Source organism: Bubalus kerabau, chromosome 4 (assembly GCF_029407905.1).
Source record: "Bubalus kerabau isolate K-KA32 ecotype Philippines breed swamp buffalo chromosome 4, PCC_UOA_SB_1v2, whole genome shotgun sequence".
Taxonomy (NCBI): Eukaryota; Metazoa; Chordata; class Mammalia; order Artiodactyla; family Bovidae; genus Bubalus; species Bubalus kerabau.
This window is the reverse complement of record NC_073627.1, coordinates 7098604-7125583: the sequence shown is the minus strand read 5'-3', so window position 1 is coordinate 7125583 and position 26980 is coordinate 7098604. Positions and strand designations below refer to the sequence as shown.

Below are 26980 nucleotides of genomic sequence, written 5' to 3'. Positions count from 1 at the left end.
GCAGAAAGCTCGCTGTATTCACCTGGTTGGTTTCATGCGTCGTCTCTCACCCTTTTGGAGGTAAATGTCTCCCAGGGAAGTTGCTTGGGAAAGACATCTTAGAAGTGGACAGGCTTTGTGTTCCCCAGCCGTATGTGGATGGGGAGGTTCAGTAAGGGAGAAAGAGAGACCCCCCCACCCCCGCCACCTTCCCCACCCACAGGCCTTCCCAAGCCCCGACGGAGGCCGTGGCCAGCCCTGGGGGAGGCTCTGCAGGCTTGTGAAGGGAGATGCTCATCGGGGCAGCCCTCGAGAAGCTGAATCCACGGGGATGGTGGGGTTAGGGGAGCTGGCTGAACTTGGCTGAGGACCAGCTTGGGGATGAACCTGCACCCCTTCCCTCCCTCTGAGGGGTCTCGGGGAGTCGGTGGGGACCGGGGATCTGTAGGGCGAGGGGTCTGGGTTGGAGTCCCTTCGCCCCTCCCGTCCCCTTTAAGGAAGGCGGTCAGCTCCCACTTGTTAACACCAGGGCAGTGCCCAGAGATGGGATACAGGCGCGTGTGAGAGCTGGGCTCCGGTCAGGGCTGACCTCCCAGCGCTGGACTCTCTTCACCGCCTCCTTCCTCCCCTTCACCGTCGCCTCTTTCTTCCTCCGCTTCTTCCTCTCCCTGCACCTCCTCATCTGTCTCCTGGCTTGGCTGTTTCGGCTACGGAAAGACAGCAGAGGCTCGTTGGTGGGGGGCAGGCCTTCCTCGCATCGGGACGTTAACCTCTGAGCCCGGGAATGCCTGGCACCCAGGAGGCCATGTAGCCAGCGCCACGGCCTCAGGGACTGAGAGGGCACTCGGCTCCAGCGGGCATGGATGGCAGGCACCTGCCGCTTGCTGCCTGGGCGGCCATGAGCTACCTCCCCCGAGATTCCTTGGCCCCCTGCCCTAAAGCCAGGTGTGATTCCTTCAGGGCAGTGGCTGGGATTAGAAATAATTCAGGTGAGGACCCAGCAGATGATTCTCTGTTCTGACTCCGGCACGTCTGGCCAAGTGCAGAGACGCAGAGATGCGCAGGAAGCCTGCGGCGAGCAGCAGAGGGAGGGGGCCAGGCTCAGTGAAGCGTAAGCCCTTCTGAGAGTCAGTGTCTCCATCCAGAGTGCTCCAGCCGCTGTGGGGAGCACATTCAGAGTACAGCAGGCACGGAATCAGTGGCCGCATTGCACTTTGTCTGCAGACCTTCTGGAGGGCCCAGCGTGGACGGCTGGGGGGAGGCCCGGGCTATGGGGTCAGAAAGCCTAGACTCCAGCCTCGCCTTGATGCCCCCCACCCCTGCCCCGGATCACCGGATGGTGGGAGAATAAGGCTGCCCAGATCCGACTATTTCCAGATGCAAAATGCACCCACAGAAGTCACCACCTGTCTCGAGACGCAGCGACAGGGAGACAGATGCGGGGAGCAGTCATGAGATGGACCCGGCGGCTCTTTTGCATGCTCACCCACCTTCGGACCTGGCCACTGCCTTACTGCCTGAGGACTGGCCACCCAGCCCCTCTTGCTGCTGGGCGCTGGCTCCATGGGCCGGTGATGGCCTCACCCCTGCTCCAGCACTCTGTTGTCACAGTCTCGAACTTCTCAATACTTTTCTTTTTTGGGCTGAGTGGCATGTGGGATCTTAGTTCCCTGACCAGCGATAGAACCTGCAGCCCCTGCAGGGGAAGCATGGAGTCTTAACCACTGGATCCGCCAGGCAAGTCCCTTGAGCTGCTCTGCGCGTTTTCCTTCCTCCCCTAACAAGGCAGCCAATCTTGCCGACAAGGGCAGACGCTGCTCCACGCTCACTTGTTCTCCCTGGCACGCTGGGCTTTTACTCTTTCGCATCTTAGCATCTTATCCCTGGGCCCCTGAAGGTAATGGTCTAGGCAGACCACATCTTTTCCTTCCTCTGCCCCCTGGTACCCAGAAGGGCCTGGAAGGTGACCAGACACCGCCTTCCTCACTCAGCCTCCTTCTGTTCCAGATGGAAATGAAGGAATTAAGACGTGAAGTGACCAGCCCAGGCGACACAGCTAGAAAGTGCTTTGGCACAGGGCCACGGCTGGATGCCGCTGTCTGGTCGACTCTAAGTTGGGCCAACTCTTTTGCGTGGATGGCCGAGCTCAGGACCAGTCTCACCCCCTCATGCCAGGTGGGGTCACCACGGACCTCACAGCCCCCTCTGCACCCTCCAGGCCTCCAGGCCCCCTCTCCTTTCATGGCTCATGTAGCCCTGGGTCCTCATCCAGTTGGTCACTTGCATGGAGTTCAAGGTGCCCTCTGGGGTGTGGGCAGAGGATTCCGAGAAGCTCAGGGAGCCGAAAGCCTGTTTGGAGACTTAGAATTCCCCAGGAGGAAGGAAGTCACTCTCCCCATTGGCCAGATGGACAAATGAAGGTCTGCCTGGTGGGGCCACTTTCTTGGAGCCGCCCAGGAGGTCAGCAGGCAGGCAGCCGGGGCCCCGTGGCTCCCTCCCGTCCAGCCCACCCCGAGCCCCCGCGCGAGGCCCCTACAGGTTTGGGCTGCTTCTTCATGGCTTCCGCCTCCTTCCTCTTCAGCTCCGTGAAGATGATGTCGAAGAACTCCTCCTCGGCCTTGGTGACCAGCTCCTCCAGGTTCAAGATGGGCGGCTCGTCCCTCAGCTCGTCGTCCCGGCCCTCGGCCTTGCCCTTCTCCTTCAGGCGCATCTCGCGGTGCCTCGCCTCCAGGATCTTCTCCCGCCGCGTCTCGCGCTCGAATATCTGGGGCACAGGGACAGGGAGGCCATGGGAGTGGCGGGTGGGCGGCCCCGGCTCCCAGCGCAGGGGGGCCAGCGGGCTCCCATCACTCTGCTCAAGGCAGCCCCACAGAGCCCTGCTCCCGGCTGATGGCAAGAAAGCGGGGGCTAAATACTGGAGCTGGGAGGAGGGGAGCAGGGATGCCAAGTCACGCAGTTCCAAGGAGTACCAAGCGCCTGACGCCGGTGTGAAGCATGCTCTCTGGGGGTGTGCAAGACGGTGTCCCTGGACCCCCAGAGGACCAGCTCAGTGGTGGGACTGCACACCAGGCGGAGCCAGGAGGGCCTCCCAGGATCTCAACACCAGGGCGTTTCAACTCCTCTGGGTACCCCATGGCTCTGGGGAGGCGTCTTCAGGACTCCCGGCCAGGGTGACGAATCTCAGCGCCCCAGCACCCCCTTCCCCCGAGCAGTCCCTTCTAGCTGCTTCACCATTGGTATCAGCTAAGTCTTCCTCAGACAGGCTCGGCTGCCCCAAATGTATACTGTTTACAACTAGACAAAAAGACCGAGTCACACCGCTTGGATCTGCAGCTGAAGAAACCTGAAGCCTGGAGAAGTCAAGAGACTTGCTCAGGGCTGCTGGACTTCCTGAGTGGTGAAGCCTGGGCAGGTTCAGACACGGCCAATACCCATTTCTCAGGCCCGTTCCCTGACCCACCCCCGAATGTCCACCCGCTTCCCAGGAGGCAGTGGAAGCGCGTCTGCCCTTCGCTGACCAGCCCGCTCGGCCGGGGGCCAGGCCAGGACCGGAGCCAGTGTGCCCGCCTCGCCGGGGGCCCGCACCTACCGAGGAAGCCGTGTTCTTCTCATTTCTCTGGAGGGTGCACAGCCCGTTGGAGACCTCCAGCAGCGTGGTCGTCCCCAGCTGGGAGCCACAGGCGATGAAGCACTCGTTGTCTTGCACCTGGAGGCAGAAGAGGGCTTCGTCACAGACCTGCTGGAGGGCCGGGCAGACCCGCGGGAGCCACGTCACCCTCTGCTCGTCTGGTCATCTGGTACTTGGGGAGGCTTAGGCCGGCAGCCCCATTCAAACACCCCTGGGGACTTCCCCGACCGATAGGGACCCCAGCCTCAGCCCACAGGAGGGCGTCCACACCCTAAAGTCGGTTGCAAGACCCTTCACTCCAGCCTCATCTCCCACCGTACCCCGCCCACCACACCCACCCCCTCAGTCCGGCCTCACTTCTTTCCTTTTTTTTTAGTGGCCACACAGACAGGCATGGGGATCCTAGTTTCCTGACCAGGGATCGAACCTGTGCCCCCTGCATTGGAGGGCAGAGTCTTAACCACTGGACTGCCAGGGAAGGCCCTCCAGCGCCCCTTTCATTCTGCAGTTTCCCCAGCCCCGCTCTTTCCCTGCAGGTCTCTGCCCCGCCTCTGCTGATAAGATAAGGCTGGCTCAGCTGGGAGGCTCGGCTCGGCCCAGGCTTGGCCAGAACAGGCCTGGCAGGAGGAAAGGCCAGGCTTCTGAGGGCGTGGATGCACCGGGAGGGGGGTGCACGTGACCTTCAGGCTGAGGGCAGGGTCGCACTGCTTGAACACAAAGTCCCAGATGTCCAAGGTCCCGTCCATCTTGGTGGTGAAGAAAACCGCCGGCCTCACGGGGCTCCAGGCGCCATCAGTGAGATAAGCCATGTGGTACCTGTAGGGAGCCAGGACCTCCGGTCAGGGACCACGGAGGGAGTGGGATGCAGGGAGAGCCTGCTGAGCCAAGACCCTGCTCATCCAGCCCCTCCCCGGCTCCTGGGTCTCAGCCCGGAAGTTCTTCCTGGTGTCTGACTTCTGGCCGTGCCAGCCTCACCAGCCACGGTTCACAGTTTGCACTGCAAAGGGCTCTGGTGTTTCTCTATACCTAACTCAAGGGCACAGGCCTGGGCCCGGTCCCCCGGCCATGAGACTCACTTGAAAAGGAGTTGGAGGAAGGAAAATCTGCCCAGAAACGTTCACACTATTCAGATGAAGAGAGGGCTATACTGCCTACTTGATTTAACCTTGATTTTCAAAGATTTCTACAGCAAAAAATGGAACTGGACCCTTATGTTACATACCAAAATGAACTCACAATGAACTGAAGACTTAAACATATGATCTGAAACCATAAAGCTTCTAGAAGAAAACATAGAGTAAAAGTTCCTTGACAGTGGCCTTGGCAATGAATGTTTGGATTTGGCACCAAAAGCATAAGCAGCAAAAGCAAAAATAAGTACGTGGGATTGTATCTACTTAAAAGGCTCCTGCAGAGCCAAGGGAACAGTCAACAGAATGAAAAGGCAACCTAAGGAATGGGGGGAAATATTTGCAAACCAGATATCTGATAAAGGTTTAACACCCCAAATAGATGAGGAACTCGTACACGTCAATGGCACAACAAAACAAAACAACCCAATTAAAAAAGCGGGCAAAGGACATGGACAGACATTTCTTCAAAGACGACAAAGAAACGGCTAACAGGTACGTGAAAAGATGCTCGACATCACTAATCAGTGGAGGAAGATAACCAAATCCACAGTGAGATATCACCTCACACCTGTGAGGACGGCTACATTATTAGAAAAGCCAAAGATGAATGTGGGTGAGGATGTGGAGGAACGAGAACCCTTGTGCACTGATGGTGGGAATGCAAATTGGTGCGACCACCGTGGAAAACAGTATGGAAGGTCCTCAATCCTGTTTCTGGGTCTTTTTTCTCTTTCGGCTGCGAAGCATGTGGGATCTTAGTTCCCTGACCAGGGATCGAACCCGCATCCCCTGCACTGAAAGCACAGAGTCTTAACCCCTGGACTGCCAGGGAAGCCCCCCGTTTCTGGGTCTTTATCCAAAGGAATTGAAGGCAGGATCTTTAAGAGACACCTGCCCCCCTTCCATGCTCACTGCTGCATTCTTCACAATTGTCAAGATATGGAAACAAGCTCAATGTCCATCAGCAGACAAGTGGGCAGTTTGAAGCTGATTCCCTTTCTGAAGTCGCTGAATCAAGCTATTTCCTAGCATTGGCTCGGATGTTTGGAGAGAAATGTTTTCTCCGTTTTTATGGGTGGAGACACAGAGGCTCAGAGCCCCCCTGGGCTGGGCCAGGCCCCCCTGTCCCGTCCAGCCCCGGCACCCCTCTCCCACCTCAATCTTCCCCTCACTTGGTCCACATGATGGACGACTCCCGGCTGTCCTCTGACCAGATGCGGGCGGTCCAGTCGCCGACGGTCAGGAAGTTCTTTGGGTAGAACGGGTTTCTCTGCAGGGCATAGATGGGGCCATGGTGGCCTGAGAAGGTGCACATGATCTTCTCAGCGGGCGTCTTGCCCTTGCGGTTGCAGGAGATGACGACGCCTTGCTCCGTGCCCACCATGAACTTGGTCGGCTGTGGAGGGGGTGATGCGTGAGTGGAAGGCGGCAAGAAACGTCAGCTCAGGGTTAAGCTGGCAGGGAGAGCGGCTTTCCAGGGCCAGAGCGGTGGGACCAGCGGGGTGGGGGCCCAAAGGTGCCGAAAGTGCCTTTGGTTTAAGCCTCTGCTTGAGCTGTGCCCCGCCCCTTTTGGGGGGCCGCCCCCACTGTTGGTCAGCTTGAGCAGATCCCACCCTTCTTTAGCACCTGCTCAAGGGCCCCACGAGTGATGAAGCCCCCCCAGTCATCTGCTCCCTAGAGCTGCATCACCAGCCCCTCACGCATCATGTGAGCACCGAGCATTTTGCCAAAAAAAGATCCTGAATGTCTGTTTACACACAAAGTTAATGACTGAATGAACACTGTGACCCATGAGTCCAGAAGAGCCGCCTCCAGCCTCCGGCTACTACTCACTGCAAACCCGGCTTCATTGTACACCCATGTCTAATGATTGTTGCTGGACTTTTTTGGTTGTTTGCTCTTTGCTTTGTTTTTTAAAATGTATTTGGCTGTGCTGGGTCTTCGTTGGGGCATGCAGGATCTAGTTCCCTGACCATGGATTGAGCCTGGGCTCTGCGTTGGGAGTTCCGAGTCTTAGTCACTGGACCACCAGGGAAGTCCCTCCATAGCATCTTTACTCACAACAGCTAAGAGGTAAAAGCCACCCAAGTGTCCGTATGAGTGGAAAAACAAACCGTGGTCTGTTCACGCGTGCTTATGTTAGTCGCTCAGTCGTGTCTGACTTTGTGACCCCATGGACTGTACCAGCCAGGCTCCTCTGTCCGTGGAATTCTCCAGGCAAGAATACTGGAGTGGGTAGCCATTCCCTTCTCCAGGGAGTCTTCCTGACTCAGGGATCGAACCTGGGTCTGCTGCACTGCAGGCAGATTCTTTACCATCTGAGCCACCAGGGAACCCCGGTCTATTCATACAATGCGATACTATTTGACCTCCAAAAAAAAAAAAAGAAAAGGAAAATTCTGCCATGTGCCACACTGTGGATAAACCTTGAGAGCGTTGTGCTAAGTGAAAAGAGCCCGTCACAAAAAGAATTCACTGAAGTGAATGGGTACCCGGAGGAGTCAATTTCATAGAGACAGAAAGTCGAAGGGACTGAGGGAAGGGGAAGATGGGGAGTTAGTTGATTTAAAGATACAGAGTTTGTTTTGCAAGATGAAAAAGTTCTCGTTCTGGAGAGCCCACAGTGTAAATATACTTAACACTACTGAACTGTCCACTTAAGAATGGTTAAAGTGGAGACTTCCCTGGTAGTCCAGGGGTTAAGAATTCACCTTGAGTGCAGGGGACACGGGTTCAATCCCTGGTCAGGGAACTAGGATCCCACATGCTGTGGAGCAAACGAGCTCACGAGCCACAACTAGAGAGTCGATGTGCTGCGATGAGCGACCCCACTCGAGGCAACGGAGATCCCGCATGCCGCAACTGAGGCCTGACGCAGCCAAATAAATAGTTTTTTAAAAAAGAATGGTTAAGGTGGTACATCTTACATTATGTGCTTTTAAATTTCTTTTTTTTTTTTTTTTTTTTTTACCACAATTAAAGAGAACGGCTGGGCTACAAATGGAGGGCCTGCTTGCTTAGTTGCTCAGTCGTGTCGGATTCTTTGCGACCCCATACTGTACTCGCCAGACTCCTCTGTCCGGAGGATTCTCCAGGCAAGAACACTAGAGTGGGTTGTCATCTCCTCCTCCAGGGGATCTTCCCGACCCAGGGATCAAGCCCACGTCTACTGTGTCCCCTGCATTGGTGGAGGATTCTTTATCTGCTGAGCCATCGGGGAAGTCCCATAAATGGGGTGGGGGGGCGTTAAAGGAAAATGAAGAGAAAAAGCTTGAGAGGCCCAGAAAAGTAAGGAAGAACGCCAGTTCCAGGGCCCCTCGGTGGGGGTGAGAGTGGAGAGCCCCACCCTGCAGCCAGAGCCCTGGGTTTGAGTCCCAGCTGCTCCCTGCTCTGGAGCACGTGACTCACCTTCCCACTAAAGACTCATTTTGTTTATCTGCAAAGTTGGGATAATGCTAATCCCATTAGCTTGCAAGACGGTCATGGGTGATTACACAAGCTCATCGCATCAGCGGCTACAGGGGGCCAGCACATAGTGCCCACTCGGCGACAAGGCGGGGGGCAAGTGGGGACCAGCAATGGTGTGGTCACGGCGTCTAGCACTTGGCCTAGAAATCTCTGATTCCAAGACAGAAGCTTTTTCTGAGTCCTCCCCACAGAGCCCGGGGCTTGGGGGGTGGGGGATGTCCAGTAAAGTTGTCGTCCACCTCCCCCACCACATTCATCCCCCAGCTTGGGGTGGGGGAGGTGCTCCCAGGGCAAGGGTGAGGTCAGAGCCTGTCCACCTCCTAAGGGCCTGGGAATGATGTCGGCCTGGAGGCAAACCAGTGACGATCCCAGGAGGGGGTCAGGCCAGGAGCCATCAGGGAAGGTCATTTTATTGCTTTGGAGGGAATCTTCATTTGAGCTTCCAGAAGCCTCCCTCCTTGGACACATCCACATGACTGCTTTGCTGTTTCTTCTCATTATGTTTTATTTTTGGCTATGCTGAGTCTTCGCTGTCACTCAGGTCTTTCTCTGGTTATGGCGATCGCGGCCCACTCTTCATTGCGACGCGTGGGCTTCTCACTGCAGCGGCGTCTCTCGTGGTGGCGCACGGGCTCCAGGGCACGCGGGCTTCGGCAGTTGCAGCGGGTGAGCTCAGCGGTAGCAGCTCCCAGGCTCTGGAGCGCAGGCCCAATAATCATGGCACCTGGGCTTAGCTGCTCTGCGGCACGTGGGATCTTCCCAGATCAGGGGTCGAACCTGAGTCTCCTGCATTGGCAGGCGGACTCCTTACCACTGAGCCACCTGGGAAGCCACTATTTCTTATTTATTTTTCTTCTATTTTTTTTAGATTATTTATTTGGCTGTGTTGGGTCTTAGGTGCAGCACTCGGGCTCAGGAGTTTCGGTGTGTGGGCTTAGCTGCCTGGTGGCATATTGGATCTTAGTTCTTGGACCAGGGATCAAACCTGCGTCTCCTGCATTGGAAGGTGGATTCTTAGCCACTGGATCACCAGGGCTCTGCTCTGCAAAGCCCTCTGCTTTGCAGTTTCTTTACTGCTCCTCCTTAGTTACTAAATGCCATCTGTGATCAATTTGCCCAGGAGCCTCCTCTCATCTCATTTTCCTCTCCAACACCTCTTCTTCCCCCGCAGGGGGTGAGCTGCCAGCCCAGGGCCCCACATGAAGACATGAGTCAGGTACAGAGCAGAGCCTGGGGTCCGGATGCTAATCCTGGACAGGGCTCTTCTTACAGCATGGAGCGCCTCTGGAATCCCGTGCAGTCAGAAGGCTCGCCTTCTGATCAGCGGGGACACTGGCCAAATGGGAACTCGGTGAATTAAAGGGGCTTTCTGCCTTTACTCTGCTGCCCCCTGCTGGAAAGTGGTTGCAAAGACTACACAGGTCTAGGAGGACCACAGAGGACCATCCAGAGCACAAGGTAAGAAGCAGCCTGGGGCCCACGAGCGTCTGATACAGCAGCCACGGGCCTGCCCTCGGCTCTGGCTGCCCCGGCCATGGAAGGTGGGAAAGGGAGGGCAGGGGACACCCACCAGAGTGGACTCGAACTCCAGGGAGATGGCCCCCAAGGCGTTCTCCAGATGCTCCTTTTTGGTGATGTCCATGATGACGACCTCGGTCGGCTCGCTCAACTTCCGGATGTCCCACCACATGACCTGATGGGAGGAGGAGCCGACTTTGAGGCCTGGAGTCCCACAATTCTTACCCCCTCCACCTTCCCAGGGCCAGACACTGGGTGTCAGACACCCAGCAACCGAGGGAACAGGCGTGTTTTGAGAATTGCTCTTCTGGTCCATAGTCCTGGCTGATCGTCAGTCCTGGGCAAGGTCCCTAAAATCCAGAAGCAGGCGGCCTCATCACAGACCTACTGAGTGAAAACTGCCAGGTGTGGGCCCTGGAGTCTGTATCCTTAAAGACCCCTCACAGTATGGCAATATATAGCAACATTCAAAACGCACATATGCTTTGACCCAGAAATTCCACTGCCAGGAAAGTATGTGTATGCAGTGTGTATGCGCATGCTTCATGTGTATGCGGTAATCTATATGCAAATACACTCTGTGCCGAAAGACAAGTATCGTATATTAACGCATATATGTGGAATCTAGGGAGAAAATGGTACAGATGAGCCTATTTGAAGGGCAGGAACAGAAATGCAGGCGTAGAGAAGGAACGTGTGGGCATTGGCAGGGAAGGGGAGAATGGGACGAACTGGGATAAATGCGCTGCCGCGTGTCAACTAGATAGCTGGAGGGAACCTGCCAAATAGCACAGGACGCGCAGCTTGGTGCTGTGCTGACTTCGGCGGGTGAGCTGGAGGGAGGCTCGAGAGGGAGGGGAGATATGTATCCATATGGCGGAGTCACTCTGTTGTACAGCAGAAGCTAACACAGCATTGTAAAGCAATTATACTCCAACAAAAAAATTCAACCCCTCCAACACACTCTTGGCTACATTTTTGGTAACTACAAACTATTAAAATCCACTTAAATAAATTACAGCATATCCATAATTTATTAAGTCCTTAACAGGCAGGGGGCAGCACTTTATGAAATACAAAATCATCTTTGAGACATGCCGAATGAAAAACATCAAGTGCAAATCAACGTGCAAGGTGCGCAGGAAGACTGCAGAGACGCACACGTGTGCTTTGTATGCGGACACCGAGCCTGGAGGCAGACGGAGAGGCTGATGTAAGTGGGCGCCACAGGAAGGGGGACTGGGAGGCTGCAGGCAGTGGGGGAGGACGGGGGGCTGGGAGGCTGAAGGCGGCGGGAGGACGGGCTTCACCGCCTGCCCTCCTGTACCTTTAGGCTTGTGTTCCACACGCATCTTTACCTACTGCTCAGTTTTACAAAAAAATGCAAAAGGAAACATCCCGATGGGGGACCGTGTGACCGCTGCTGCTCCCCACTCCCTGCCCCTCCAGCGCTCGTACCTGCCCGTCCGTAGATGCCGAGAAACACTCTGTGCCTGTCTTCGAGTGCAGCCAGATGGTGCCGTACACGGGGTCTCGGTGGCTGAACTCGATGGTGGACAGCTCTGCCACCAGGCTGCCCTTCCGCGTGTCCCAGCAGGCTGGCGGGGAAGGAGACGAGGGGGTAGTGGCTGCTGGCGGTACAGGCTTCCTGTCTTAGCGCAGGGAGCACGGGATCGGGGGATGCTGCTTGTCTTGGTTTGACAGATACGGGGCTTTTTTAAGAATCAGGGCTAAGTTCAAACCAGCCTGAGTTTCCTACTAGCCCCTGAAGCTCACTTCATTCATTCCATCAGGGCCCCTAACATGTAGTGAGCATCACATTGGGCCCTGGGGAAGCCACTGGGACTCAGACAGGCACAGTCCTTAGGAGACGGGAAGGGAAATCTGCCAAGTTACAGCCTGTGTTGTGATTGCTCCAGGGGGAGACAACAGGGAGGCAGTCAGGGAAGGCTTCCTGGAGGAAGTGAGGAGGAACTAAGATCGAGGAGGAGCTTCAGGATGGAGGGAGGCAGGGAAAGAGAGAGGAGCACCTCCATCCTGGGGAAAGTAAAAACACTTAGGCAAATCTCTCCTGTTGGATCCATTCATCCCCTTTTCACCTCTGTACCTCTGCTGCTGCTGACTGGAAAAGAAACTCACAGAGGGAGATTATCCTTTCTTTGGATTCATTATTAGGACTTCATCTCTTCTGCTTTACCAAGAAAGACTCAACGCTTATCTATATATATATTTTCTGTCCTGATGGATTCTGTCTTCATTTTCCCACGAGTGTATGGTGAGGACCCACCCTGTTACTCAGAGCTGTTTCTAGGAAAGCTGGTTTTGTAATACAACAACAGAAGTCCATGATCCATAAATCTCGATTTATGGAATCCAAGTCTAAGGCATTTGGCTCTGCACCAGTCTGGCCCAGAAACGGGTTTTCTTAGCTCACTTTGCTCTGCTCCGGCAAAGCAGTGCTCAAGGGCAGGTCCCACTGTGTCTTTCTCATAGACAGCAGAGCCCAAGAGCCTGGGCTGGTCTGGCTGGCAGAGAAAACCACTGAAAGGGTTAGGAGTGATGAGCGAGGCAGGGCTCCTGAATAAACCATGGCCAAGTGACTCCGTTTCTGTCTTTCAGAGCGCCAGCACCCAGATAAAGTTGCAGGGAGATTGATGGGCTTCCCTGGTGGCGCTAGTGGTAAAGAATCCGCCTGCCGGTGCTGGACATATAAGAGATACGGGTTCGATTCCTGAGTGGGGAAGATCCCCTGGAGGAGGGCATGGCAACCCACTCGAGAACTCTTACCTGGAGAATCCCATGGACAGAGAAGCCTGGCGGGCTACAGTCTATGGGGTCACAAAGCATCGGACACGACTGAGCGACTAACGCTTTCACTTGATGGGAATCCACTTCTATTTCATCACAGAGGGGCTCCCTGGAGGTGGGGGCAGCAGGTCTAAGAGGGAGGTCAGAGGTCTCAGGAGGCCAGGAGGCATCCTGATCACGTAGAGTTTCTGGGAAGTTTCCCAGCCCTTCTGGCTCCTACTCCTGGACAGAAGGGGACCCCTCATCATGCCTGGTTGAGTCCGGCCTGGGGCGCAAACAGGAGGATTAAGAGTTTGGCTATTCCAAGGCCAGGGGTGGCCGGAAGGCAGGAAACTTCAGGGCCATGGAGACGGGTTTCTTCTGAGTTCACATGGGATCTAAACATCAGTTTTCTGGGTGTCCCACCAGCAAAAATAGCAGAGCGAGGACCTCTGAGAATTCTCTCTTCCATAAAAGCCATGAGAATGTTGGCAAAATCGATGATCAGAATCAACTTTTTCAGAACTCTGGAAATTAGCCAAAGGCTGGCAGCAAATCAGAGTGTTTATTCAAGAAAAATAGCTGAATCTTGATAAGAACAGTAAGTTTTGTTGCATTTTGGCTTGCCCCAGTTAAGATGCTATAATCTCCGGTTCTATGATAGCCTTGAAAAATAACTCTCTGCCTTCCTGTTAAAAACCCAATATCTTGGCAGCCACAGGATGGAGCAGAATGGAGCTGGAGCTCTTTCAAAGTCTCCTATTCAAAGAGTTGTCACTGTTTGACCTGTCTCGTGGTTCCCTGGAAGACCTCCTCCCCGTTTGCAAAGTTGTCTGTATTCAGCTTGACTCAGAGCTTGCCCAGGGAAAAGGGTCTTTTTAACAAGTCTGTCTTGAAAATAATTAAAATTGCAGGCAACTGATTAACTTTGCAGTGTCCGGAAGTGGTGGATAACAGGTGGGGCAAACAGCAGGCTAGCCGAAAAGCTTCAAAGGAAAAGCCGGAGAGTGAGCTGTCCATAGGGGCTTTGAAGAGCTCTGACGTGTTCCCGGGAAACTAGAAGCTCCCGGGGCTGTGCGCACACCTTTGCTGTTGCTGTTCAGTCATGTCTGACTCTTTGTGACCCCGTGAACTGCAGCACACCAGGCTTCGCTATTTCCTTCACTATTCACTTCCTTCACTATTTCCCAGAGGTTGCTTAAACTCATGTCTGTTGAGTTTGGCACTGGCATCACCATGCCATTCAACCATCTCATCCTCTGTCGCCCCCTTCTCCTCCTGCCCTCAATCTTTCCCAGCATCACTGTCTTTTCCAATGAGTCAGATGCTCACATCAGGTGGCCCAAGTATTGGAAGAACTGGGAGGCCCTCAGCTCTCACCTCTGGCTGACCTGCAGGCTCGGTGGGGCGGCTAAGGCCAAACTGACAACTGCCCGGCTATGTGCTGAAAGTGTGCTCAAACGCGCACAGAGGCTTCCAGGAAAGTCTGCAAAAGTTTTTGGCCGTAGATGGCAACAAGCAGGAAACATTCATCTCAAATGCACATGGAATATTCTCCAGGACAGATTCCATAAAACAAGTCTCAACAGATTTTTAAAGACTGAAATCACAAAAGGTATCTTGTCTTACCATAATAGAATAAAACTAGAAACACCAGTAACTGAAGGAAAAGTGGAAAGTTTACAAATATATAGAAAGCAAACAACATATTTCTAAATAACCCATGGGTCAAAGGAGAAATCAAAGGGAAATTAGAAAATACAAAATGCACGAATATGGAAATACAACATACAAAAACTTAGTGTAGCTAAAACAGTGCTCAGAGGGAAATTGTAACTTTAAACATCTGTATGTTTAAAAATCTCAAATCGATAATCTAACCTTCTACTTTAAGAAATTTAGAAAAAGAAGAACAAGTTAAACCCAAAGTAAGCAGAGGGAAGGAAATAATAAAGATTAGGGTGGAAATAAATGAAATGGAGAATAAAAACCAACTTAGAAACATCAATAAAATAAAATATAAAGTTGGTTCTTTGAAAAGAAAACAAACTTTACCAACCCCTATCTAGACTGACCAAGTGAAAAAAAAGAACACTCAAATTACTAAGATTAGGAAAGAAACAGGAGACGTTACTGCCAACCGCACAGAAATGAAATGACTGTAAGAGAATGAACAATTATATCTCGACAAATGAGATTACCTGGACGAAACACAAAAATTCTAGAAAAACACAAGCTATCAAAACTGATCCAAGAAGAAACAGAAAACACGAGAAGACCTGTCACACATAAAGAGGTTGAATTTTCTCTTTTAACACCAGCAATAAGGAAAATCCTCGGACCAGACGGCTTCATTGGTGAATTCTACCCAATATTTAAGGAAGAATGAATATCAACTCTTCACAAACACTTTCAAAAAAAAAAAAGAAGAGGAAGAACCACTTCTCCACTCACTCTGTACCGCTGGTATTACTCACACTCATTACCATATATAAGGGCTTCCCAGGTGGCCCTAGTGGTAAAGAACCCACCTGACAATGCAGGAGACACAAGAGATGCAGGATCTAACCCTGGGTTGGGAAGATCCCCTGGAGAAGGAAATGGCAACCCGCTCCAGTATTCTTGCCTGGAGAATCCCATGGACAGAGGAGCCTAAAGAGCTGCAGTCCATGAGGTCGGAGGGACAGGACCGAGCGACTTGGCACACATTACCCACCGTGTCAGGTAGCCTGTCCTGACCGCCTCTCCCGAGATGGAGCTCCCCAGTGATGTCACCAGCCTTTGCCTCTAGTTGCCTTAGCCTGGCTCAGGGAATGCTGTGTGCTTAGTCGCTCAGTCGTGTCTGACTCTTTGCGACCCCATGGACCGTAGCCCGCCAGGCTCCTCTGTCCGTGGACTTCTTCAGCCAAGAACACTGGAGTGGGTTGCCATGCCCTCCTCCAGGGGATCTTCCCCACCCAGGGATCGAACCCATATCTCTCCCATTGCAGGCAGATTCTTTACCGTCCAAGCCACCAGGGAAGCCCTGGTCCAGGGCAGGTGCAGTAAATGTTCCTTGACTTTACTCGACCTGTACTTTTTCTTAACTTCTAATTTTGAACGAACTTCAGACTCACTTGAACTTTTACAAATGAAGACACTGCTGCTGCTGCTGCTAAGTCGCTTCAGGCGTGTCCAACTCTGTGCAACCCTATAGACGGCAGCCCACCAGGCTCCCCCGTCCCTGGGATTCTCCAGGCAAGAACGCTGGAGTGGGTTGCCATTTCCTTCTCCAATGCAGGAAAGTGAAAAGTGAAAGTGTAGTCGCTTCAGTCGCGTCCGACTCTTTGCGACCCCATGGACTGCAGCCTACCAGGCTCCTCCATCCATGGGATTTTCCAGGCAAGAGTACTGGAGTGGGGTGCCATTGCCTTCTCCGGAAGACACTGATGAGGCAGCAACAAAACTTGTCTCACCTTGACGCCTGAAAGCTTCAGGAAGTACCCCACCACCCCGACTTTGTCCTCTACAGCAAGCCTGGTCTGGCAGGTGGACCCTGGCTGGACCGCAGCGGAGCCTCGCTGCCTCAGAGCCCGGGAGAGGTTGGTTAAGCACCCGGGTGGTGGTGGGGGAAGTCCTTCCTTACCGATCTGCCCATTGTAGCAGCCTGCCAGGAGCACGTGGGAATCTTTGGGGTTATACTCCAAGGTGACAAGAGGAGAAGACGGCTTTAGGGTGATTTCTGGCCTGTTGGGGTTTTCTATAAGGCAGAAAAAAAAAATATGTATATATACTACCAGACCTGGAAAGAAAAGGACAGAGTCAAACAATTCAACCCCTAGTCCAGGTCGGGGGCAGTGGGGCAAAGCTAGGAAGCCCCTCTCCGGGCTGCAACCTCTGGTCCTCAGTGACCAGCCTCTAGCCCTAGAGGTTCTTCTACAGATGTTATTTTTTGGGAATCAAGTGTGTGTGTGTGTGTGACTGTCATTCTACTCCATCTCCCAGGTCAGTATAAAATGAGGTTTTGACCCTAGGGCTTTTACAGAACGCTAACTCTCCCGTGATTTCTGTGAACCAGTTGCCCTGTGTGTACAGCAGAGAGAATGATGGAGGGACAATAATGTCAGCCCACGGGGGGCAGTAAGAGTTCGCTGAGCGGCTCAAAAGTGGAAAGTGCTCGCTCCGTGCTCGGCTCCCACACCGCTACCAAGAGCTAATGTTCATTTTCACAATGACAGCGACGAGCGACGTCTGAGAGCGTGGAGCCCCCGCCCCCTGCCCCCTGACAGGCTATGCCTGTGCAGTGAGCCCCTTTGTCCACTGTGGTCCCCGCTCCCGGGTGGACACACTGCCCTACTGGCCAGAAATTAGGGACAAGTGCCCGGCAGGCAGGACAGGGGGGTCCCCTTCCCTCCCCCCGGGTCCCTTCTCAGACTGCTGGGGACTCTCTGATACGCTCTTCAGGGGCCCAGAGTTGGGACTCCAGGTCTGGTCTTGAATGCCCTGATTCAGGATCCGGAAATGAAGGGAGTTCCTGCTTCTGCTGTGGCTTCACTTGACTGCATCTGAACCCAGGCAGGGACAGGACAAGACGTTGGCTTCCTCCAGGCTCCTGGGATCCCGGCGCTGGACCAGCCCCCCGACAGGCCCGCTTCTTCCACCTCCCCCCGAGCGTTCGCTGGCCTCTGCCCGGCTCCCTCTCCTTCCCGGGTCCCCAGGCCCCTCTGCGCCTCACCCAGGTCCCAGATGTACGATTCGTTGCTCATGCCCTCGGGCGCCCGTTGAAAGTTCAAGCAAGAATACGCCACTGCCAACTTCCTGTTGCCATCGGGATGCCAGGAGACATGTGTGGCTGGCCGCTTAATTTCCTGGGGGTCCCTTTAGAGGAGGGCGAGAGGGCAGAAGACCAGAGTGTCTGGATCCCCAGACTTCCTATTCATATTTGCTCATTTTTTTTTCTTAAAAGAATTCAAACGTCTTTAAATATTCACTAGAAGAAATTTACTTTAAAAACAAAGCCTCTAGGACCCTTAATTGGAAAACTCATCTCACAACCACAAAGAAAACTAATAAAAAAAGAGAGAATGGAAATAAAATTTTAAATTTCGGTCTGATGTCTTCATTTGCTGAAAGTTCTGCGCCTGAGACTTGATCTCTCATTAATATTAAACTATGAGGGAAGATGAAGAATCTGGCTCTTTGGTATTTGCCCAATTGAATCAAAAACTTCTGTCCACACAAAAGGCTGCATGCAGAGGTCTACAGCAGTAGTATCTGCAACTGCCAAAACTTGGAACCAACCAAGATGCCCTTCAGTAGGTAAGTGGATAAATTGTGGTACATTCAACATTGTTATTACTCAGCATTAAAAAGTTTCCACCATGTCTTTTCATGGCTTGATAGCTCATTTCTTTTTAATGCTAAGAGAAAGAAACCGATCTGAAAAGGCTATATGTTGTGTGGTTCCAACTATATGACATTCTGGAAAAGGCACAACCACGGAGCCAGTACAAAGATCAGTTGTTACCAAGGGTTTAGGGGCAGGGAGGGAGAAATAGGTAAAATACAGGGGATTTAAAAAATATATTTTTGTTTACTTGGCTGCACTGGGTCTAAGTTGTGATACAAGGGATCTAGTTCCCTGACCGGGGATTGAACCTGGGCCCCATGCGTTGGGAGTTTGGAGTCCTAGCCACTGGGACCACAGAGGACTTTTTTTTTTAATTGAAATATGTTGATTTACAGTGTTAGTTTCAGATGTGCAGCAAAGGAAATATATATATACACATTTTTTTTCAGAATCATTTCCATTTAGGTTATTACAAGATATTCAGGGGCTTCCCAGGTGGCTCAGTGATAAAGGATCCAGCTGCTAATGCCGGAGACGAAGGAGACACGGGTTCAGTCCTGGGTCAGGAAAGTTCCCTGGAGTAGGAAATAGCAACCCACTCCAGTATTCTTGCCTGGGAAATCCCATGGGCAGAGGAGCCTGGTGGGCTAGAGTCATGGGGTTGCAAAGAGTTGGACACGACTGAGCACACAAGATACTGAATATAATTCCCTGTGCTGTAGAGCAGGTCCTTGTTATTTATTTATTTACATATAGTTGTGTGTATCTATTAATCCCAGACTTCCGATTTATCCTCCCCCTTTTCCCTTTTAGTAACCATTTTTTTTCCTATGTCAACACAGGGGACTTTCAGGGCAACGAAACTATTCTGTGTCTTGGCATCTATGACACCAAGAGGGAGCCCTAATGTGAACTACAGACTCGGGGTGTGCTGGAGGCTGAGCACATCCCCTCAAACCTCCTGTGTTGAAGCCTAATCTCCAGTGTGCTGGTATCCGGAAGTGGGGCCTTTGGGAGGTGATTAGGCTGTGAGGGTGGAGCCCCTATGAATGGGATCGGTGCCCTTACAAAAGAGGGTCGAGAGAGACCCTCACCCTTTCTGCCTTGTGAGTTCTCAGCAAGAAGGCGGCTGTCTCTGAATTATTAATAAAAATCGAGCCGTGAGAATTTTGAAACATCCAGTGGTCAGGACTTGGTGCTCTCTCTGCTGCAGGCTTGGATTCAATCTCTGATCAGGGAACTAAGATCCCACAAGTTTCGAGAAGCAGTTAAAAAAAAAAAAGAGAGTCCTCACGAGACACAGACTCTGACCTTGCTGGCACCCTGCGCTCAGACTTGCATCCCCCAGAGTGATGAGGGATGCGTTTCAGTTGTTGGTAAGCCACCCAAGTGATAGTATTTTGAGACGGCAGCCTGAGCGGACTAAGGACAGGGCGTAACGCTGTCCTGTGTTGCGCTCTGACTGTGACAAACGTCCCACCTACGGGGTGGGGGAGGCAGGAGACGCTGCTGGGGGGAGAGGCCCTGTGGGTGGGGGGAGGATGGGCGCGTGGGAATTCTCTGTACTTTCTGATCCGTTTTGCTGGGGACTAAAACTGCTTGAGAGGCTGCTTTGGGAAAGATCCAAGGTGTTCTCCTTACTTGTTGCAAGTAATAATTCTTTCTTTCTTTGGGGAAAAAAAACAACTGCTCAAAAAAATATTAGCTCAATTTGGTGGCTCAGATGGTAAAGTCTGCCTACAATGCGGGAGACCTGGGTTCAATCCCTGGGTTGGGAAGATCTCCTGGAGAAGGGAATGGCAACCCACTCCGGTGCTCTTGCCTAGAAAATTCCATGCACAGAGGAGCCTAGTGGGCTACGGGGTCGCAAAGAGTTGGACACGACTGAACGACTTCACTTTCACTTTCAAAAAATGAAAGGGGAGAGACAATGTGTAAGAGTGAAAAAAACATTAAAGACTTAATGGCCCCACATGTGGACTCAGAGGGGGAAGGTGGGGGCAACTGAGAGAAGAGCATTGACACACACACACCATGACTACCATGCGTAAAGGAGCTGGCAAGTGGGAGCCTGCTGCACAGCACGGGGAGCTCGGTGATGACCTAGAGGGGCGGGACTGGCGGGGGCAGAGAGCGCCAAGAAGGAGGGATGTGCGCATGCCTATGACTGACTCGCTGCATTGTGCGGCAGAAACGAACACAAGCGGTGAAGCAATTATACGCCAACGTTGAGAAAGTAAGTTGAAAGAAAAAGACGTGATGGTCCCAAGCTGACACTTTGTCATGGAAGTCATCGGAAGACATGAACAAAAGGAGGAAATGAAATAAGTTTCTGGTCGTGTGACTCATCCACTTCACTCCTCCCTGGGGGCACGGCTAGAGCAGCAGCAGCCCAGGTTGAGTCCCATCCTTGGCTGGGTCACCCACCCGCTGAGAGCCCTGAGCACGTCTCCTCCCCGGGGCCAGGTTCCTCGTCTGTCAAACGTGGAGGTTGGATGTGATGATTCCTCATGCATCAGCCCTCTCGGGTGTCCATACGTAAGGTCAGATGCTGGCAGCAGAGAAGGCGGCCCCCGCCCCGCCCTGGCCCCTCTCTTGCATGCCCATTGCTAGAAGTCTGCAGTGCCCACCAGGACTCAGCCCTGGATCGTAAGAGTCCTTGCTGGTCGTGCTCGGACTGGGTCAGACACTTTCCAGGTGGCAAAATGAATCCCCTAGAGTTGGCATTTGATGCTAGTTAGTGGCTTCCAAAGTCACAGGTTTTCGCTGCATATTCAAGAACACACACCTGCACGTATATACATACGTATACATATATGCATATATACATGCACATATACATAGGTATATTTGATTTTCTCTTTTGGCGCATAATTGCTTTTCAGCGTTGTGTTAGTTTCTGCTGTATGATGAATTGATCGGCTACATGTATACAGACATCCCCTCCCTTTTGGACTTCCCTCCCACCCCTCGAGGCCATCACAGAGCACCGAGCCGAGCTTCCTGTGCTTTACGCGTGATCGTGGACACAGGTCAGTCCCAGTCTCCCGCTTCCCCCTCCCCTCCCCGCACCGTGTTCACAGGTCCGCTCTCGACCTCTGCATCGCTACTCCTGCCCTGCAAAGAGGTTCATCTGTACCGTTTTTCTAGATTCCCACATACGTGTGTTAACATACGACATTTGTTTTTCTCTTTCTGATTTACTTCACTCTGTATGACAGACTCTAGGACCACCTGCGTCTCTATAGAGTGACCCTATTTCGCTCTTTTTAGTGGCTGAGTAATATCCGTTGTGTATATGTACCACATCTTCTTTATCCATTCATCTGTCATTGGACATTTAGTTTGCTTTACCTAGGTGTATTTTCAACAAAATGTAGTGCTTTCTACACACGGTTCTGCGTCTTGATTTGGTTTGGTTTCACACAGCAATCTCAGAAACTCTTGCTTAAGGAGCTGCCTCATTCGTTCAGATGGCTGAGTGGTAGTCAGCGTGCGGGCATAGCAGAATTGCCGGAACCAGACCCTACTGATGGGTTTAGTGTACTCCCAGTCTCTGGCTAGTGCACACCCTGCTGCAGTGAATATCCAGTGATCTCACACACGTCTCCGGGCTAAGCTTCTGTTACACTGCTGTCCTTGGAGGTTATTCCAGGCAGACTCCCAAGTGCTTGGGACAAGGGTCTTTTTTGCTCACAGTGCAGCCAGATCACGGATGTCTGGTGCTTTGGACCTTCCCCACACAGTATGAATCGACCCCACGTGTACTCAGCTTTGCAAATTTGCTTTATTCTTTCCTGAGACGGACTCTCTCCTCCCTTTCCACCCACCAGGCCTGCCTCCAAGGTAGGGACCACTTATCTACTGGGCATTTGATCGCTCTGTCCCTTATTTAGCTCAGAGCACAGAGGGCATTATCCCCACAGCATGGAGAGATGGGTAAGGGGTCCCCTTTGGAAGCACCCATCCACAGGGGTGACAGAGGTCGGCCAGGCACCTGCCTGGCTACAGAGGTACCTGAAAACATTGATGGTCTTAGCTGACGGGGCCTCGTCCGTCACCTCCACCGCATCCTCGTCGTCAAAATACTCCTGGTAGATGTCGATGGCGTTATTCTGCTTGATACAGTGCTCCATGATCTGCGGGGGACACAGCGGGAGTCCTTAGTGGTAAAGGGAGGTCCTTTCAGCCTGACCAGGGCTGAGATGGAGTCTGGGAGGGATGAGAGACATCCCGCAGTCTTTTGCCTTCCTTCCAGGCCACGAATTTTCAATGGGGGCAACATCTACCCCGCAAAAGGGTGGAGATTGGTTCCAATTGTTTTCAAATTGCTTCGTGGGGGTAAAATAATATCACCTTTTTTTTTTTTTTTTGTACAAAGTACAGACATACATTTTGTGGTTGTTGCTCAGTTGCTAAGTCGTGTCTGACTCTTTGCAACCCCATGGACTGCAGCACGCCAGGCCTCCCAGACACACATATAGTACGTAAATATACAGTACACCTTTGGTATTACATTTTCACTGGGGTGGGGGAATGTCTAAAAAGGCTTGTTGAGAGACAGCAATGAAAAAAAAAGGTGAAGAAACACAGTTCTAGCCAAACGGAATTAGTAGCCACTCTGTATATAGCATCCATCTCCTGTTTCCTCCATCCAGAAGGCCCTCCCCCATTATTCCAAATGTCCAACAAGGAAAATCCCAAGTTCAAGGGCCTCCTCCTCCAGGAAGGCTCCCCTGATACCTTCAGCAGGAAACCAACTCTCCCTCCGCATGGGGCAAATAGCAAAGCATTTCTTCCTTACAGCCTTCCTTTCAATGTGAGATTGTGTGGTATGTGCGTGCTCAGTTGTGCCCCCCTCTTTGAGACCCCATGGACTGTAGCCCACCAGGCTCCCCTGCCCATGGGATTTTTTCAGGCAAGAATACTGGAGGGGGTTTCCATTTCCTACTTCAGGGGAATCTTCTCAACTCAGGGATTGAATCTATATCTCTTCTGTCTCCTGCACTGGAGGTGGATTCTTTACCTGTTGACCTGCCTGGGGCTGCTGCTGCTGCTAAGTCGCTTCAGTCGTGTCCGACTCTGTGCAGCCCCATAGGTGGCAGCCCACCAGGCTCTGCTGTCCCTGGGATTCTCTAGGCAAGAACACTGGAGTGGGTTGCCATTTCCTTCTCCAAGGCATGAAAGTGAAAAGTGAAAGTGAAGTCGCTCAGTAAGTGTCCGACTCTTCGTGACCCCATAGACTGCAGCCTACCAGGCTCCTCCGTCCATGGGATTTTCCAGGCAAGAGTACTGGAGTGGGGTGCCATTGCCTTCTCTGAGCTGCCTGGGGAGCCCCTGATAATACTGTGATATCTCTGTTTTTGTCTTTGGCCTCTGGTGGCTCACAAACTCTTTAGGGTGGGATATATGTGAATTTCATTTTTGCAATCTTTACTGCACCTGGCAAAGGCTAGAAGCTCCATCCAAATGTGCTGACTGAATGAATGAATGAATGACCCCTATTGGCAGGTAGCTGCTGGCTAGGGCTCCTTTGCCCAGAGGGTTTCCCACTTTCCCGATTCCTCCTAAAACCTGTTCAGTCCTTGGACTTCCCTGCCTTACCCTTGGGTCTGCTGTGGGGACCTGCCTACCTGCTCCCAGACCGAAGGTTCCATATGGTACGTGGTGTCCTGCCTCAAGGAGCTAGCTGCTGAGCCTGACATGCAGCTGGGGAAGCAGTCATGGCTGAGACACTGGCCGAGCTGAACGAAGCCTTACCGAGCCCAGCTGCAGGATGGCGTTGATGTAGTTCTCATCTTTCTCCACCTTCTTCCGGAAGCGGATCGTCTGCTCCAGCTCCAGGGGGTTCACATCCTTGGGCCAGCCACCCTCGATGTGGTTAATCCCCCGGGTCTCCATCTCAAAGCGCTCTGTGTTGGCCTAAACAGAGAGTCACAGGTGAGAAGAGCCTGGCCCTGGTGGAAGCGTGTTTCTGCAAACCAGAGTCCCGGGGCTCCCGGGTCCCTGGGCTCTGCGTATTCAGGGAGGGCCTCGTGAGGTACCCTTGACCAGAGCCGCAACGTCTTCAGGTACCAGCAAGGAACTTTCTGGTCCTCAGGTGGTCGCAGGCGGCCATGAACGTGCTAGCCTGTGGAGTTAGTAACAGCCAATTTGCAGTTGATGCCGGCGGCCTGGAGAAATCCAGTTCTGACCTGACCTCAACCCTAAAAACCCAGAGGAGCCCACCCACCCATCTGCTCTGTGACACCCCAAAGAACAAAGTGACTAATCTACCATTTACAGTGAGACGGGAATCAAAGCATAGAACACTTGAGAGTTTGGATTTGCTTTGCTCATTCTCCGTTGCAGCGAGGACGGCATAGATGCAGTTTTGCCCTTTAAACTTACCTCCTGCCTCCTTTGCAGTCCCCTCACCCCGCATCTTTTCAACTGTGATAAAACATACATGTGCTTCCCTGGTGGCTCAGATGGTAAAGCATCCGCCTGCCAATGCAGGAGATGCAGGAGACCCAGGTTCGATCTCTGGATCAGGAAGATCCCCTGGAGAAGGGAATGGCTACCTCACTCCAGTGTTCTTGCCTTGAGAATCCCATGGACGGAGGAGCCTGGTGGGCTACAGTCCCTGGGGTCACAGAGTCAGACACGACTGAGCAATTAACACTTTCATAAAATACATATAACATCACGTCTACCATTTTGGGGCTTGCCTGGTGGCCCAGTGGCTAAGACTCCGCAGTCCCAATGCAGGCAGGGGGCCTGGGTTCAACCCCTGGTTAGTGAACCAGATCCTGCATGCCACAACTAAGACCCAGGGCAGCCAAATTAATACACAAATATTTTTAAAAATAAAATCTACCATGAAGCGAGGTGAGGTGAAGTCGCTCAGTCGTGTCCAACTCTTTGCGACCCCGTGGACTGTAGCCTACCAGGCTCCTCTGTCCATGGGATTTTCCAGGCAAGAGTACTGGAGTGGGTTGCCATTTCCTTCTCTAGAGGATCTTCCCCACCCAGGGATTGAACCCGGGTCTCCTGCAGTGTAGGCAGACACGTTACCGTCTGAGCCCCCAGGGAAAATCTACCATTCTGACCATTAAAAAAATGCTCAAGTTAGTGGCATTAAGAACATTCACGATGGGGTGCAATCCTCAGCACTATCCAGTTCCGGAACTTTCTCAATACCCCAAATGGAGATCCACACTCACTGAGCTCTCACTCTCACTTCCTTTTCCTTTATAAGCCATTTCTCACGAAAGCGACAAGTCTCAACAGGGCGGAGTCACTGGCCTTGGAGACCCCAGCGTGCCATGGAATTCATGGCTGTCGTCTTGTTTAGGAAGTTCCCGTGAACAAGACTGCTCTGGCCCCAGTGACAGCAGCTGGCCCTGGGGAAGCAGGACAGTCAGTGTGTTTGAACTGGAAGTTATTGGAAACGCTCATCACGTGTTTTGGCCAAATCAGTGTGATTTTCATGCCGCTGATTTAGGAACATGACAACAGGGTCATCCCCTCAGTCTAATCTTCTCCCGGCAGTTGTTGACATAATCAGGAGCTGATCACCTACTTCGGACAGACCAGGAGAAATCTTGGGTTTTGAACAGCAACACGACACTCAGTTCTCTTATCTGAGAGGCACCTGTGACCAGAACGTTCTGTGGGACCGTTTCTTTTTCATGAGCTGGGCAGGTCCTGTAGGTATGAATCTCTGGCCCCCTCAGATGCCTCTCCCAGCTGCTGTTGTTCAGTCGCGCAGTCGTGTCTGACTCTCTGCGACCCCGTGGGCTGCAGCACGCCAGGCCTCCCTGTCCCTCACCATCTCCCGGAGTCTGCCCAGGTTCACATTCACTGCATCCGTGATGCCGTCCAGCCATCTCATCCTCTGACGCCCTGTTCTCCTGCCCTCAGTCTTGCCCAGCATCAGGGACTTTTCCAGTGAGTCATCTGTTCATAGCAGATGACCAAAATACTGGAGCTTCAGCTTCAGCACCAGTCCTTCCAGTGAATATTCAGGGTTGATCTCCCTTAAGATTGACTGGTTTGATCTCCTTGCTGTCCAAGGGACTTTCAGGAGTCTTCTCCAGCACCACAGTTCAAAAGCTGCACCAAATGCCTAAAACAACTCTAGGAAGAGTCTTAGAGGGGAGGCCAGAGAGAGGAGATCTTGATTTGCATTCGCCTGGCCCAGGGAGTGGTTGGTACTGGGGCTTGTCCTGACCCTGGGCACCAAGCTGAGATTGGGGGTGATTCTGCCCTCAGACATCCAGCATCCGCACTGGTCCACTGGCTTCCCATGGGAATGGAGTCACGCAGTCCCACTTACCAGCCCTGACCCACAACCCTGCCAGACCACACCTCCACTGGCCCGGCCCTTGGCTCAGGGACCCACCTCATGTTCCGACATGCTGGTGGAGCACTGGCTGCCCGTGTCCACCGGGTTCCGCTCTACAAACTGCTCGGCCAGCTCGGGGTTGGGCGGGATGTCGATGTTCAGCTCTGCCTGGCGGTCGGAGAAGTTGCATTGCTTCCCAAACTCACTGCGTTTCTTCACGTATGCGTACACAATCTCCATGGTACCGGCTGCTGCAGGGATGGGGAAGGGTATGTGGTGAGGGCCTCCAGCTGGCTACCTCTTGGTCTCCAGGAGCCCCGCCACTGAGGGCGGCTCCGTGTTTCCTCTCTGGTTGTGGGGGGAAGGCTCCTAAGGGATTTGTCCAGATCCTGAGCTGCATTTGAAAAAATAATCTATGGAGTGATGACTACAGACTAAGCATTATCTTGCTTGGTTCTTACAGTTGCCCTCTAAAGTGGACAGTGAGATCACCAGTCCACTTTGGAGGAACCTGATATTCACAGGTACCCAGAATGCCTTGCCCAGGACCACAGAGCCAACAAGTGTTGCCGCTGGTCAACCCGACTCCAGAGCTCTAACTCACAAATGATGCAGGTTTTGCTGAGCTAATATGATTATCCAGAGGCAAGGAAGGAATATTGATGGTGATTATGTTGAATTAAATTCCCTGCAGCACACTGGACCTGACAATGATTTCACTTACTCTGTCAGAAAACATTTGTTAAAACCATGAATAGGGACTTCCTCGGTGGACCAGTGGTTAAGACGTGGCCTTCCAGTGCAGGGGG

At 52.6% G+C, this 26980-nt stretch overlaps 1 protein-coding gene across 1 annotated transcript; it reads right to left on the bottom strand.

Annotated features, from left to right (window-relative positions):
- LOC129648600 (dynein axonemal intermediate chain 2-like) lies at nucleotides 1-26980 on the bottom strand. Its single transcript, XM_055575051.1, has 12 exons — nucleotides 26229-26980; nucleotides 23603-23764; nucleotides 21860-21981; nucleotides 17228-17370; nucleotides 16139-16252; nucleotides 11185-11324; nucleotides 9779-9901; nucleotides 5913-6136; nucleotides 4288-4423; nucleotides 3569-3715; nucleotides 2516-2743; nucleotides 1-686 (listed from the first exon to the last, which is right to left on the bottom strand). Exons 1-12 carry the CDS (start codon nucleotides 26409-26411, stop codon nucleotides 558-560), a joined length of 1851 nt encoding a protein of 616 aa, XP_055431026.1. The 5' UTR covers nucleotides 26412-26980; the 3' UTR covers nucleotides 1-557.

Bases quoted from the DNA above. Each gene is read 5' to 3' on its own strand.
- LOC129648600 (XM_055575051.1), bottom strand. From the start codon at position 26,411: ATGGAGATTGTGTACGCATACGTGAAGAAACGCAGTGAGTTTGGGAAG. The intron at 23,765-26,228 runs GTGGGTCCCTGA...CTCTCTGTTTAG, and splicing joins CCAGCATGTCGGAACATGAG to GCCAACACAGAGCGCTTTGA. The intron at 16,253-17,227 runs GTGAGGCGCAGA...TCTGCCTTATAG, and splicing joins ATCGTACATCTGGGACCTGG to AAAACCCCAACAGGCCAGAA.